This window comes from Mastigoproctus giganteus, chromosome 4 (genome assembly GCF_048544385.1).
Source record: "Mastigoproctus giganteus isolate SK-2022 chromosome 4, ASM4854438v1, whole genome shotgun sequence".
NCBI lineage: Eukaryota > Metazoa > Arthropoda > Arachnida > Uropygi > Thelyphonidae > Mastigoproctus > Mastigoproctus giganteus.
Genome location: NC_143578.1, coordinates 172,332,788 through 172,348,753, shown reverse-complemented (window position 1 = coordinate 172,348,753; position 15,966 = coordinate 172,332,788). Strand labels below are relative to the sequence as shown.

The 15,966-nt window shown below is 36.3% G+C and overlaps 1 protein-coding gene across 1 annotated transcript in view; it reads left to right on the top strand.

Annotated features, from left to right (window-relative positions):
• The window catches only part of LOC150087203 (folylpolyglutamate synthase, mitochondrial-like), a 153,625-nt gene that overhangs the window by 75,384 nt on the left and 62,275 nt on the right, over positions 1 to 15,966 (top strand). Inside the window, exons 7-8 of the mRNA XM_090371874.1 lie at positions 7,397 to 7,577; positions 12,670 to 12,817. Coding sequence (XP_090228000.1) covers positions 7,397 to 7,577; positions 12,670 to 12,817 — 329 coding nt within the window. The remainder of the gene's footprint in view (positions 1 to 7,396; positions 7,578 to 12,669; positions 12,818 to 15,966) is intronic.

Genomic DNA, 15,966 nt, shown 5'->3' with positions numbered 1-15,966 from the left:
TTACTTTCAAAGTTATTTATTTTCTGGCTCTTTGTAAATAAAGAAGGAAGCCTCCTACAAGAAAGGAAAGACACCTTTCTTTTGTATATATAACTACTTTTCTAACACACTAACCTTTATCGCTTGGTCACTGGTGGCACCGCTCCTGCCTCCACGTGGCGGGGCCGGTAACCTGGGGGATAAATCAACCCTCGGGGCGAAAAGGAGCAGTAATGGAAACCAATGAATTTCCACGTCTAGAGCCCAAGAGTGCTCAATATGACAATCATGATCCCGACCATGACTTCTCCACCTCGAGGATGAAAAAAGATGCAGGCAGACAGGAATCACCAGCCTTCCTAATTATCCATTCTCTGTCGGCACAGCCTGTTAGCAAGCTCTCCCCTTTCATAATCCAACGATGTCTGGAACATGCAGCAGCATCTCCAAAAATGGTTAAACGTCTCCAATCCGGGGACTTGCTAATAGAGACTTCTCTCCCAAGACATTCTGAACAACTATTGAAACTCACCACTTTGAGCAGAATTCCAATACAAGTCACTCCACATAACACCCTGAATTCGTCCAAGGAAGTGATTACTGAGTGGGATCTACTGAACGTGTCCGAAGAAGAAATAGTACAGGAACTAAAGACACAAAATGTAACTGAAGCAAAAAGAATCATGATACGAAAAGATGGTACCGTAGTCCCAACACGTAACATAATTCTAACTTTCAATTCACCGAATCTACCAGCATCAGTCAAAGCAGGTTACTTAAATTGCCGTGTTCGAACCTTTATCCCAAATCCCCTAAGATGCTACAAATGCCAGAAATTTGGTCACTCCCAGACAGCATGCCGTGGCGTTTCAACATGTCCAAACTGTGGCTCCACAACTCATACCCAGTCAGAATGCAAAGCACAAGCTCTGCAGTGTCCTAACTGCAGGGGAAGCCATCCAGCATACTCTAAAGAATGTGATCTCTGGAAGATAGGCAAGAAAATACAAAAATATAAAACTGAAAATAAAGTCTCCTATCAAGAAGCTAGGAAACAAATCAAACTGATCATGCCAAATAGCTCTTATGCCTCGGTTATCCACTCTCACCAATCAGTAGCATGTCAAACGGAAGTGTCACTCTCTCCAGATAAATCGATTGCAGACTGGGCTCGATCAGTTCTATCGACCCAGCCTACATCAAAGCCAAACACAGTAGATCAAAGTATGAATACACCTCTTACGGTTCCAACCCAGATCATAACCCAAGGTAAAGTTACAGAAAAACTGCAAAAATCGGATCCTGTTGAGGTTAATCAACCATCCTCAACAAGGATGGATACCGATGTTATGACCACCCAAGACCTTCTTGAATTACATGCAGATGGTGAAATGGAAGATAACAATGATTCAACACGCCCCAACTTTCCCAGAAAAGAAAAACCTAAGCTAGATCGTCACAAACAACCCATTTATAAAAAACAGTCAGATTCATCTTCCTCTTACAAATCCAAGTAATGGAACAGATCATCCAGTGGAACTGTAGAGGCCTTCGCAGTAACATCCATGATGTCCATGAATTAATTCAACACTACAGACCTCTTGCAATGTGCTTGCAGGAAACAAATTTGACACCTCAGATATCAATCAAAATCAAAAATTATACCATGTTCAGACAAGACAGAGCTGGCCCTAACAGTGCTCATGGAGGAGTAGCTATACTCGTGGATTCAAGAATCCCCTCCAGACGCATCAATTTACAAACCGCTTTAGAAGCTGTTGCCACTCGCGTTGTAAATGGTATTACACTGACACTAGTTTCAATCTATCTTCCGCCAAATCATCAATATACTATTCAGGAAATCGAAGATCTTGTTTTGCAGTTACCATCTCCATTTTGTATACTAGGAGACTTTAATACTCACCACCCAATATGAGGTTCCCCTATATCAGACAGACGAGGGAAGCTTATAGAAATGTTGATAGACAGGCTGAATTTAACTTTACTAAATACTGGCACTCCCACGTATATTCATCTCCCTACAGGTTCAACATCTGCAATAGACCTTTCCATTTGTTTCCCAATCCTCTTTCCAAATATAGACTGGATAACTCTAAGTGATCCTTATAGCAGTGACCATTATCCGATAATCTGCAAAATTCAAACATCTTGTTCCTTCCCAACAGAAAATACAATTAAATGGAAATTTTCAAGAGCTGATTGGACAAAATACAGAACGCACATATCATTTGACAACCACATTATTCAGTCCTCTCCCATCGACAGTGTTACTGAGCACATCACCAATCAAATTCTGACAGCCGCATCCGCTATATCAAGTAAGAAATAGACGAAAAGCAAATTACTGGTGGAATGAAGACTGTAATCATGCGAAAAAAGAGAAAAATAAAGCGTGGAACCTTTTCCGCAAACACCCAACCACCTCCAATCTCATTAGTTATAAACGTCTTAGAGCAAAAGCCCGTTTCATCAGACGTAAAGCGAAAAAAGAAAATTGGATTAAATTTGCTTCATCAGTAAATAAAAATACCGATACCAGATTAATCTGGAGAAAAATAAAATGTTTAAACAGCAAATTCCCTCCTTTATCCACCCCACTACTGAACTGGAATGGACAGGAGCTTACTACTCCTACAGAAATAGCAAATGCACTGGGGATCGTATTTTCTCAGTTGTCCTCTTCTACTGCCTATGATCAAACATTTCAAAAACTTAAAACAGTTGCAGAGAAATCCAGACTAAATTTCACTGGAAATTCTGCCTTATATTATAATAAACCATTTACCATGCTTGAGCTGCAACAATCCCTTAACAACTCAAGAAACAGTGCTGCTGGCCCAGATGGGATATATTATGTAATGCTGCGAAATTTGGATCAGAGCTCACTCTCCTTACTGCTCCTATATTTCAATCGAATTTTTTCCGAACATACCTTCCCAAGTTCCTGGGGTCATTCCTATGTACTAGCAATTGCAAAGCCCGGTAAAGATCATTCTGTTCCGCAAAATTACAGACCGATATCCCTTACCAGCTGTCTAAGCAAAACCCTAGAGAAAATGTTACATCGCCGTCTCACTTGGTTCCTGGAGTCCCAAAACTTGATTAAAAACAACCAATTTGGATTCCAGAAAAATCGATCTTCATTGGATCTCATGATCAAAACCGAGACAAACATTAGAAATGCTTTCATCAAGAAGGAACATCTCGTCATGGTCTGTCTTGATGTTGAGAAAGCCTTTGACACTACTTGGCGATTCGGCCTCTTAAAAGATCTGCATTCCCTTGGCCTGAGAGGTAATTTACCATACTTTATTAAAAATTTTCTTCATCGGAGATCCTTTCAAGTTCGTTACCGGGGTACCCTCTCTAAGGTCTTTACCCAAGAAGAAGGAATTCCGCAAGGGTCGGTCCTCAGTGCCACTTTATTTTCAATGAGAATGAACCATATAATTGAACTCATTCCGAAAACTGTAGATTCGTACCTTTTCGCAGATGATCTCTCAATATCCTGCCATTCTCAAAACATGCATTATATTGAACGCCAGCTACAAATATCAATTAATCGCATCCTGACATGGATGACACAAAATGGTTATAGACTGTCCATCCAGAAATCTGCTGCCATACACTTCTGTAACAGACGCAATATGCATCCTGAGCCCGAGCTCCACTTGAATAACCATCCTCTTCCAATAGCTAATTGTGTTCGCCTACTAGGATTATTTTTCGACAGCAAGTTAAACTTCCAAAAACACGTTGAGTATCTCCGGACAAACTGTCAAAAGAAACTGAACATACTCAGAGTTTTATCAGCGACAACATGGGGAGCAGATCGTTACACCCTTCTTCACCTATACAGAACGATAATTAGATCACACCTGGACTACGGGGCGCCTGTTTTTGATTCTGCTAGGGAGAGTGTTTTATCTCGCCTCAATCCAATTCAACATTCAGCTCTTAGAACAGCATTAGGTGCGTTCAGAACATCTCCAGTGCAAAGTTTATATATTGAAGCCCATGAACCTCCTCTAAATATCAGGAGAAAGATGTTGCTGTTAAACTATGCAATCAAGATCCAAAGCCAGGTTACCCATCCTAATTGGTCAATACTTCATGATCCGCTGTATATGACCCTGTATAGAAACAAACCACAGACAGTTTGGCCTGCTGGTATTAGGCTAAAACATCTAACAGAAGATTGGGATATACACTTCGATAAAATCTTGCGAGATCCTGTAGATCCTGACCCTCCATGGTCCGTCATCATGCCATGTTGTGACAAGTATTTCCATCAGTGGGGTAAACACTCTCTATCAGACCTTACCGTCCGACAGCTTCACATTGAACATACTCAACATTATCCTGACTTCGCAAAAATATATACAGATGGATCGAAGTCTGATAGTGGATCAGGTGCAGCAGTGGTACTCCCTGATATCATCATTTCTCAATCTCTTCCGACAGAGTGTAGCAGCTACACAACTGAACTGTATGCCATCAAGCTTGCATTAGAAAATATCTTCCATAAGTCAATTCAAAAGAGCATAATATACACAGACTCGCAAGGTTCCGTATTAGCATTACAAAACAATTCCCCGCCTACTCACCCGTTATTAAAGCTCATCAAAACACAGTTGATACGTCTTAGAGAGCATGATCAAAAGGTTATCTTCTGCTGGATCCCAGGCCATACCGGAATACCAGGGAATGAAATTGCAGATGACGCTGCCAAAAATCCATCCAGCCCAGCCCCAACAAATTCGCTAGTACCCGTCACAGATTATAAAATGAAAATACAAAGAATATGTAAAGATCAATGGACTGTTCAGTGGCAAACACAATCCCATAATAAACTACACCAAATAAAACCCTCACCAAAATTATGGGCTTCCAGCTCTACTGAAAACAGACAAGAAGAAGTAATTTTAGCCAGAGCCAGAATCGGCCATACTCATTTAACCCATCTGTTTCTTTTGTCAGGAAATGATCCTCCCCAGTGTAATCATTGTCATACACCACTCACAGTCAAACACATACTTCTGGACTGTACTCTATATAATAATGCTCGACTAATGTCTTTCAATTCTCTGTCAAATTTAAAGGAACCTTTGTCACTTAGCCATATCATAGGCGAAAATTCAAATCTTGCAGAATTCTTCTCCTTCCTAAAACGAATAGGATTGTATAACCTTATTTAACTTCTTCTAAATCAACAAACACAGACAGTATGCACCACTTCCATAAGTGCAATATGGCCTAAGTAGCCATTGCACTTTAAACCCAAACAACAACAACAACAACAAGCAATTAGTGCATTTTCACGGACACTCGGTGGATTTTTTCTTCCGATTTCTTGATTGATCGTACTGTTGACTTATTGATTTTATAATGGTTTTCCACTGACGAGACACTTTCACCATTAGAAATTTTGTCTAATAACTGAATTTTACTCGCTAATGTCATCACCTTCTTTGATCTTTTCACAATTCCCTTGTTATTCGTAGCCATATTTTTGTAGTGGTTAGAAAAGAACTTGTCCACAATAAAGTCACTTTCTTATGTTAAAACACTCCCCTCGAAAAAGTCTGTTTACACTAACAACTGCAAGATGGTAGATTTTTCACTTTTGTAAGCATATCAATTTATAAATTGATAAATTTATTCAATTTATAAGCATATAAATTAAAAGAAAAATGGCGAAACCTTCCATGACAAGCGCATAGCACATACTGAACAAGGATTAGCGAGAAACATCCACACTCGCGATTTTGTCACCCCTCTCCCCCCCCCACCCACTGAGCACTGTTTTTACCGGGAAAGACGATTTTAGCCACGCCCATGTTTTTTTATGGCGGAAAATGTTCACGGCGATTTAAAATTCACATTTTTTTAGGTTTCATTTTATATTAAATCAGCGACCGCGAATACAGATACTGCAAATAGCGGGGGTTTACTGTATTGCAAAAAAAAACTCTTAATTAAATTTTATGTCTGTAAAGTAACCCATGATTAAATTTTATGTGTGTAAAGTAACCCATAATTAAATTTTGTCTGTAAATTAACCCATAATTAAATCCTTATATTAAATGAGAACAGTTTTATTCCTTATGTAATGTGATTACCAAAAACCACTAATTTTTTGCCTGAGCTTTTAAGAAATGACATTACAATGGTTGCAGTATCCAGTTGTAGAATATTATGAATTATGTTTTCTAGGGATGAATGATGTGTTTCATTGTTTTGATTGTTAATTTCTTGTTAATGTGTTATTGTTATTATTAGTGTAATATGTTTTTTTTTTCAGATAATGTTGTATCATCCAAGTGTCAACAGTACTGATTCTTTCCACTGCACCTTTGAAAACTTTACACAAAAGTATATCATTCTTATTTTAGTATTAGAATTGGTGACTAAGATATGCCATATCATGGATCCCCAAATGTGAGACACTGGGTTAATCAGGCAGTGGTTGCAATACACTTGATAGGTGTAACACAAAAAGAATCTTTGTACAAAAATGTTTTAGTAGTAGTGGCATATTATTAAAGTATTATTATTAGTAGTGGCATATGATGCAAGAAAACAAGCTTATAAAGCATCAGCAAAAAAAAAAAAAAAAAAAAACCTCCCACGTCACCTGTTCATTCCCTTCAATTATTTGCCCAGTTCATCCTTGAATTTATTCAAACTACCCACTTACACAACAACAACAGATGGAAGTTTGTTCCAACAATTTCTGGCTGAAGGCAAACCTTACATGCCTCAATCAGATCACCTTGCAGGTGCCTAGTCTCTAGATGCTGTAATTTACAGAACTGAAGGCTTTCTGGGTAAGACCATCCTTTTGTTCCCTTCACCAATCTCATTTCCCTTCTCTGCACCCATTCCAGTAGATCTACATCCTTCCTAAAATGAAGCCTCCAACCTGTATCATGTACTTTTGGACTAACCACTGCCTTGTACAATGGAATAATCCCCTACTTATCCCAGCTGGCAAAATTTCTGTATATTATTGACCCCATGTCCTGACATGGCCATGTCCTGTACCCCATGAACTGACATGGCCTGTCTGCATTGCTCAGAGAACTTCATATCTGACTGCACAACTACTCCCAGTTCTCTTTCAAAGCAGAAGTCCGAGGAGTATCATAATGTGTGTATGTTCCTATATCTTTTTTCCACACCACTTACTTATTATAAAGCTGCAGTAGGCTATATCACTTTGGTTTATTATTATTATTTTTTTTTATTATATATTATTTTTCTTCTCTGTTCTCTTGAAGTATAAATTAACAGTTAAGAAATTATTGTTTACTGAATATTTTTTGTTTTATTAATTGTGTTGATCTACTTGTCAACTTTCAAATTTGTAAAATAGCGTTTATTTTCATATTAGGTCACCTGTAGTAGTGGGAGTAACTTCACTGGGTTTGGATCACATTGGTTTATTAGGGGAGACACTTGACAAAATAGCTTGGCAGAAGGCTGGAATATTTAAACCTGGAGTACCTGTATTTACTGTTCCTCAACCTGAAGGAGTAATGCCTGTTTTACAAATGAGAGCTGCAGAAATTGGTGTAAGCTCTTACTGTTATATCACTGAATGAATTTTTTAGTTTTATAACCTTGCTTAAAAAATAACGATACAATAGAACTGAATCTGGTATCATTGGAGGCCCAGCAACTGCTAGATTTTTGAAAATTCCAGTTTTTTTTTTTTTAAGGTTTTGTGCATAGCCTAAGTGTTCAGGGGGTAATTTATTATTTTCATTATATAACATAGTAGCTCTGATCTTTATAATCTCCACAGAATGATAGTTGCTGGCATTATACCAAAGTGTTAACCCATGCTGTTAGATTGGTTCAATGAGTAATGTGCTTTCCTTAGATATAAAGGTTGTAGGTTCAAATGCTGCTGATATGGGCATTGTGACTGTCCAATATTTTTTAAAATGTGGAATAAATAGTGTGATATAATTTCAGCAATCCAATTGCCTTTAAAAACTAAATACATACTACTATATTATTAAGTACTATATTGTAAAATACTATTGAATGGCTCACAAAATGAATAATTTTATATTTTTCAAATACATAGTAACGATAGCATATGGGCTAGGAAATAGGTAAAGCAGAGAGAAATTACTGTTTGGAAATTATCAGTGGACCACAATACATAAATCCTGTACCTGCATAGCTTTTTTTTAAAATTAAGTCTGTCTCTTTCCCCTTTGCCCTTGTATGATTGACTACCCTCGGAGAAATATTTAAAAGGTGTTGATTTTTGAATACCAGATTTTTGAGGTTCTGGTGTATATCCTTTATTGGTCATACATAGATTATAATTAATACAAAGATAAACTAAATGATCATATACAGCATATGCCAGATTTAGTTCATGAATGTTAGATGGAGATGTGAATATACAATAGGTGATTAAAATATTATACAGTCCATACAGGCAATATTAAACAGCCATTTGGCATATTAGATAATTTTACAGAAACAGTTAGTGAGCATTCAAACTTTAAAAAACAAAATGTTCACACTCTTACACATACTTGGTTTAAAATATAGCAGGACTGACTTTTACACATATAGGCCATCAGTCAGTGTTTAGATTCTTGTACACTCATAGGCTGTTCTGGATTAGTGTAGCAAAGGATATTTTGTATTCAGCTGGTATGATGGTTTTAAGATTAGTGGGCACTGATTTTGTTCATTTTTAAAATTTTCATGATGTCATTTACAAGATGCATTTTAAAGAAAAATTTTGAATTAAGTACAACCTCTAGGTTCTTCTGTGAAATATGCTACTTGAATCTCTGTGTTGTGACCCGTCTGATAACAAATTTTCTTTTTTTATTTCTGAAAAACGTTTTCAGTTCTTTTGAATTCTGCTTGCAGTATACCACTGCTTGAGCTCTTATTTATTGATTGCAATACTTAAAAACTTGCAATACAAGTTTTTATTTATTTATTTTTTCACTGAAAAATGGGTTGCATGCTAAATGGATAACAAAATTTATATAGCTGTGTAATGTGTATATAAGATGACTGAAAAAGAAGTAAACACTTTCAAATGTTCATGAAACACTAATCATTCATACAGTGGCAAGTTCTTAAATACTAAATGATAGCCAAACTCTGAATTTTTTTTTATATCTCTTTTCCTGAAATATGATTTCTGTTATGTCTGCCAGGGGAACATGTTAAAATAGCTTTGCCATGTGAAAAATTCATTTTATGTCATTCAGTTTTCAAAGACAAATTCAGTTACTAATATATATTGCAATTTTCCTATATACTACAAAGTATCCACCAAAACATAAGCAAATTTATAGTCATCTTAATCATTGAAAGCAAAGGCTGTACTGCAAGGGGAAAAGTCCAGGTTGCTCCACCATTGATTAAAATTAAACACTGCAGTGAGTAAGAGAAATCTTTCAGGAAGTCTTGCAAATGTCCATTTACAGATATAGCCATGAGTTGAATATGCTTCAAGTAGTGTGATATATTTTCCAGAATTATTTACTTTTGAAAGCTTAAAATTGCAGTTACATATAATTACTTATGTAACTACTATAGTTACATATTAGTTGCATATTTCTCAACTCTTCTGATAATCAGGTGTGTATTCTGATAAGTTTGCTTTCCTTCTGATTTTTATTCAAGTTTGTGTGATTTTTCAGATATGCAAGTTTTATTTTTTCAATTATGAATATACCAAATTTACTTTACAAAATCCAGCTTTCCAAAAGCTGGACATTTTTAAGATGCCTTCCTGCAGAACTAACATTTCATTTCGGTGCAAAACTTGTTCTTTGAGTATTACTGTTGGATGATATAATTATACTTTGGTTTTTAAAATACAATTACGAGGGTGGTTCAATAAAGAATTGCCCTGACCAGGCTGCAGAGGTGCTAGCCTTTTGATTCTTGGCACAGGTTTTAGTCCTCTACATAGCCACCCTGCAGATTTACACATTTTCCCCATTGATGGATGAGACTACGGATACCGTTTTTGTAGACGTGGTCAGGTTGGGTTTTGAACCATGACTCTGTTGCAGAAATGAGTGTCTCATCATCAGAGAAGTGGGTCCCCTGAAGAAATGATTTGAGGGAAGGAAACAAGGAGTCAGATGGTGCAAGATCGGGTGAGTAGGCTGGATGGACAGTATTTCATATCCACAAGTGGCTGCTTGTGTTGTTGCAATTTCAGAAGTGTGAACTGGGGCATTGTCTTGACACATTCTCACACCTTTGGACAGCATGCTATGTCTACATGTTTTGATTTTCTCCCGTAATTTTGTGAGTGAGTTGGCATAATAGGCACCTGTAATTGTTCTTCCTTTCAGCAGGTAATCAGTCATTATTACACTTTTCTCATCCCAAAACACTGTCAGCAAGACCTTTCCTGCTGATGCTTGGACCCTTGCCTTCTTGGGGTGTGGGGAACTATGATGTCGCCATTCCATGGACTGCTTTTTACTTTCAGGGTCGAAATGGTGTATCCAACTTTCATCCTGAGTGATTAGACGAGAGAAAAAGTCTTCCTCATTTTTTTGTCACAGAGCTAACAACTCTTATGATTTCTGTTGTCAATCAGCCTTCTGGAAACCAGTCAATAATTGTGGAATCCATCTTGCCCTCAATTTCCGTAAATGGAGTTGGTCATGAGGGACTGTTTTAACAGAGACTCACACTAATCTTCACCTCCTGGGACAATTAACACAGAGATATCCAGCAATATTCCATGATTAATGACTCCACTTTTCTGATTGTGCTGTCATCAATATCTGAATGGGAATGACCTGAGATGGGCTCAGATTCTACCAATGTCTGACCACACCTAAACTGTCTATGCCAGTGCTTCACAATGCCATAGGATGAGGCTTCATCCTTATATGCGGCAGTCATCTCCTCATAGATTTCTTTAGGCGATTTCCCCTTCAAGAACAGATATGGGATTACAGCTCTGGCTTCAACTTTGTCCATGATGCTACTTCGTCACACATTCAGCTCTGTAAGAGAAAAACAAATTAAGACAGCTGAAATTTTACACCTTAGAAATTTTAAGCTGAAATTTTACACCTTTAGTACAGAGATATGTATGACACTACACACAAAATATCACGACTTTGCAATATGTGGAAGTAGATGGTGATTCTTTATTGAACCACCCTCGTATATTTAAGTTAATATTATTTAACTTAAATGTGACTGAGTTGGCAGATTGCATTACAAAATTTTGAGTTTTGCCACCAGCAGACTTTATACTGCTTTAAGTAAACATGCTATGATGGCTGCCAGACTAAATTGACAGTTTGCTATATGTTTTTATTTTATTTTATTAATCAGATCAGCATATAATTACCGTGTGCAACTAATACAAATACTTCCCCCCCCCCAACTGTAAGTTTAAATACTTAATATTTGCCTGTATTCATTTCTTATTGGTCTTTTATAACTGAGAAGGCAGCCTTTATTAATTTATTGAATGGGAGGGCAATGTTTTGGAACTGTATTTTTAGGTTTCTGACAAGCAGGAACATGAGTTCGAGCAGTTGCCACCAAAGTGTTTTAATAATGATTAATAATAATTAATAATAAATTATTAATCATTTTTATTAAAAACTAATGTAAGTTGTTGTTAATCTTTTTCCTAATTGAACCTTTATTTCATTCTAAATTGAGGGTGGATATCATCATTTTACTGTCTTTTTTGATTAATTATCATATTACATTGTCTTTAACAAATAGTTTAAATATCTTATTTTTAAATTTAGCTAGTGATTTTGTAAGTTACTATTTACTACTTGTACTGCTATTGTGTTTTGGCACGAATAAAATAGCACATAACGAGTAGTGCAGAGGAATAGTAGGATTTTAATTGTGATAAATAAGGCTCACAGGCTCTAATCACTTGTTGGAAATTTATCTTTTTGGTGTTTAGATAAGGAATTTTTTACATTTTAGCAAGGATATAACTAATTTAACGTTGCGATTATTATGGTTTAGCATAATGTATATCTCAAACTTGAAAGCTTAAGTAGACTAGATAGCATAATATGTATCACTGTATTTAGGAATCTATTAGCTTAGTGTAGTATTGCTAATTAATCAATTAAATTTATTAATCTTATTAATTTTCATTGTTAATCAATTAAATTGTATTTAAATGGAAATCATTCCCTGGACTAGATTTTCCAGGGAATGATTGATTTGATTTGTGCCTGTTGCTTTCCTGCAGCAAAGCAACAGGCACAAAGTAGCAGGAGTACCGTTGACACGCATGTCATAGGTTTGCCATCACTGCCTTAATGTTACATTGCTCCAATTTATATAGGAGTCATGTGCTACAGTATGAAAAGCTTTCCTGAAATCCAAGTATATGATATCAAAATTATTTTTTGCATCCAGTTCCTTTGTTACTGCATTATAGTATCCAGTCATATTGGTCAGACTAGATTGCTTCTTAAAAAAATGCATGCTCTGATAGCCATATAACTGCAACTTTTTGCTAATTTGGACTACCCTTTCCCCCAGTCTGAATTCGGGGTTCTGTTGTACTTAAGTTATACTTTTCTGCCTTATATATCTTAATATACCAAAAAGACCTAAGGCCTACTATTATTAACGTATTTCATTACTGGCATTTTTTTCTAGTGCTACCTGCAGTTAGCTCCACCACTGGAAGCTTATGAGAATAATACTCAATCTTTAAAGTTAGGCGTTCCTGGAAAAGTTCAAAACTTGAATTCATCTTTGGCTCTTCAGCTGTGTCAATCTTGGCTTCGTCATTGCTACCCATTAGGTATAACTTCCTTTAATATGCTCATCAAATGATACAATTAGCTATTTGACAATGCTCTACAGTTATATAATTAATCAATAAATTGCCAAACCACCATATATTTTGATTCCTTCTTGGTGGTGGTGTATCCTCAGTGGGATACAACACTAATAAATAATGGTGATTACCAACTCATATTGAAAAAAATTTTACTGAAAAAAAACATCACATAGTGGGCTGCCATGAAGAGCAGTCAACAAATAAATAATGAGATCTGTCTAATGTTTCAATTTTTAATTCAGTCATACAGTGATGGTTGTAATCAATTAAGACAAAGTGACTTGTTAGCAACAGTTATTGGTGGGTGGCATTGTGATGTGACACCTACTTTCAGTATGCCACAGCACTAATGCATTAGCTGGTCATGTCACAGAACCATCTACCTCTAATTGCACTTGGAATTAAAAATAGACTTACATAATTCTCATTATTTGGTTTTTGGTACTGCTTTCCATAGCAAGTCTGTTCTGTATTTTTTGTATCATGTTTTTATTATTTTGGTAAAATATTTTCAAGTAAGAATAACCTTTATATGTTAATATTTTGTACCACTGAGAATGACTTCTAGTGAGGGCTTGCAGGTTTATATAATTTATTAATTAGTCATTAAATTTGTTTTTTATGAAGAGCATTGCCAAATATTTAAATAAGTTCCCTTTAATATGCCATTTTTTTTTTTTTTTTTTGTCTTTTTGCGTTAAAAATTCTAGTTAATAAAAATAGTAGTTGAAATTTTTTATGAATTTCAGCAGTTTGTGCATACATGGATATGCATACTTGTCATTTCTTATAATTTACGTATAAAATTTATGGAAAATTCCTGTCTTTTACAGTTTGTGATTTTTTTATTGTTAATTTCGTTCAAATTTGTTATATTTTTTTGAATATGTGAGCTGTTATACATGTTGATATAGACCTGAATGATGAAGTCTTGATTTATATGCTTATCGATGTGTGCTTCAAAACTGCTCTTAGGTGACTGTTCATGAATAATGAGAATTCTCTAAGACAATGCTGTTGAACAAGAAGCTGCTTCTAATTTGAATTTGTTTAACTTCAACTTTTGAAATAGTTCATATAATATTTCTTTTTTTTTCGTCTTAGCTTATGTTTTTGTATTTATTTCATGTATAAACAGCAATGCAGGGTGACAAAAAAAAAAAAAAGCAGGGGAACACAGCAGCAGCATAAGTGTGAAGGGCACTTATTATGCTGCTGCTGCTGCTGTGTTCCCCTGCCTTTTCAAGTCAGAAAAAGGAAGTAGATATTCAGTATAAATTTTGAAGTACTTTATACAAGTTGAAATGATGTAATAAGGGGATTTTGCTCTGTGTTAAAGAAAGGAATATGTGATAAGAGTTTATAAAAAAATTTATTGACATCACAAACATACAAATAATCATGTGTTTCTGTTGGAACATTCTGCCAACTACACTCAGTGAAATTTAAAAATTACTGAAGAAACAAGGAATGAGGAGACAGGACTACGGACATGATCGTGGGTCATTTAGTGACACATGACGTTGGAATTTTTAACTGGAGTTTCACTGTTGCTTTTTGATGCAAGTTTGGCTGATTGACAAAGACAAAACCTCTGCTTACATCTCTGATTTTGTCATTAGCATTAGCATTAATAGAGGTATATGATGCAAGAAAGCAGCTTAGTAGCATCAGCCAAAAAAAGAAGAAAAAAAAGAAAAAAAAACCCATCCTATTTCACCCATCCATTCACCCCAAATGTTTATCTAGTTCTACCTTGAACTTATTTAAGTTGTTTACCTCCATTACAACAGTTGCTATCAACCACCCGCTGGCTAAAGGCAAATTTCTGCACATCTATTCTACAATTGTCTTTCCTCAATTTGAATTTATGCCCTCTCAGGAGATTATTCTGAGCAAGAGGAAGAATCCCATCAGCATTGAGCATGCTCACACCATTCAAGACTTTATACACCTCAATCAGATCACCTCGCAGGTGCCTAGTCTCCAGACTGTAATTTGCAAAACGTAAGCCTTTCTTGGTAACAGCAACCGTTTGTTCCACTCACCAATCTTGTTGCTCTTCTCTGTACTCGTTCCAGCAACTCTACATCTTTCGTAAAATGAGGCCTCCAGACCTATACAGTACTCATGGTGTGGCCTGACGATTGCCTTATACAAGGGTACAATCACCCCTTTATCCCTGCTAGCAAAATTCCTGTGTATCATTGACAAGACACCACGAGCTACTCTTTCAGCCTGTCTGCACTGCTCAGAAACCTTCATATCTGACTGCACAATTACCCCAGGTCCTTTTCATTCTCCACTACCATGAGTGTAGTACCACCCAGTTGATACGTTACTCTGGGGTTACTGCTACACATATGCAGTCTGTCCATGTGCCACAGTATCAAAAGCTTTTCTAAAATCCAAGTATATGATATCAAAATTATTTTTGATATCATATCCAATCAAATTTGTCAGACAAGACTTCCCCTTAACAAAACCATGCTGTATCTAAACTGTAACTGCAGTCTTGTCTAGATGATCCTGCATTTCTTCCTTAACCAGTGCCTCCATTATTTTCGCTGGAACAGAAGTTAGACCAACAGGTCTATAATTACTCATGTCACCCTTTGATCCCCCTTTGTGAATTGGGGACACATTTGCATGTCTCCAGTCCCCGGAGACCTGCAGTGAATGCAAGTATGCTCTCATAATTACTCCCTTTGCTGCTTGCTTTGATACAACTGGATAGTTCTCATCCACCTCATCTCAGTTATTACAAAATCATTTAGCTCTCTGCCAGAATTTGATAAGCTTCAGGATTCCACTTCCCTGCCATATTCCTGATGTGTGTGAATGTAGATGCAAAATACTCATTCAGTTTGTCAGCTACCTCAGCAAGATCATCAACAAGTCAAATCATATCAAGTGGACCAATCTGATTCATCCCTTTCCTTCTAGAGTTTACGTAAGTAAAGAAGTCGTTATTGTTTATCTTTGCAAAGTTTGCCAACGATTTCTTGTAATCTGCCCTTGCTTACATAACATCCTTGTGACTTGATTACAGACTATCCTCTTCCTCTATCTTCCATAGGCATCTGTATCCCCTGATAATAATTTATAAC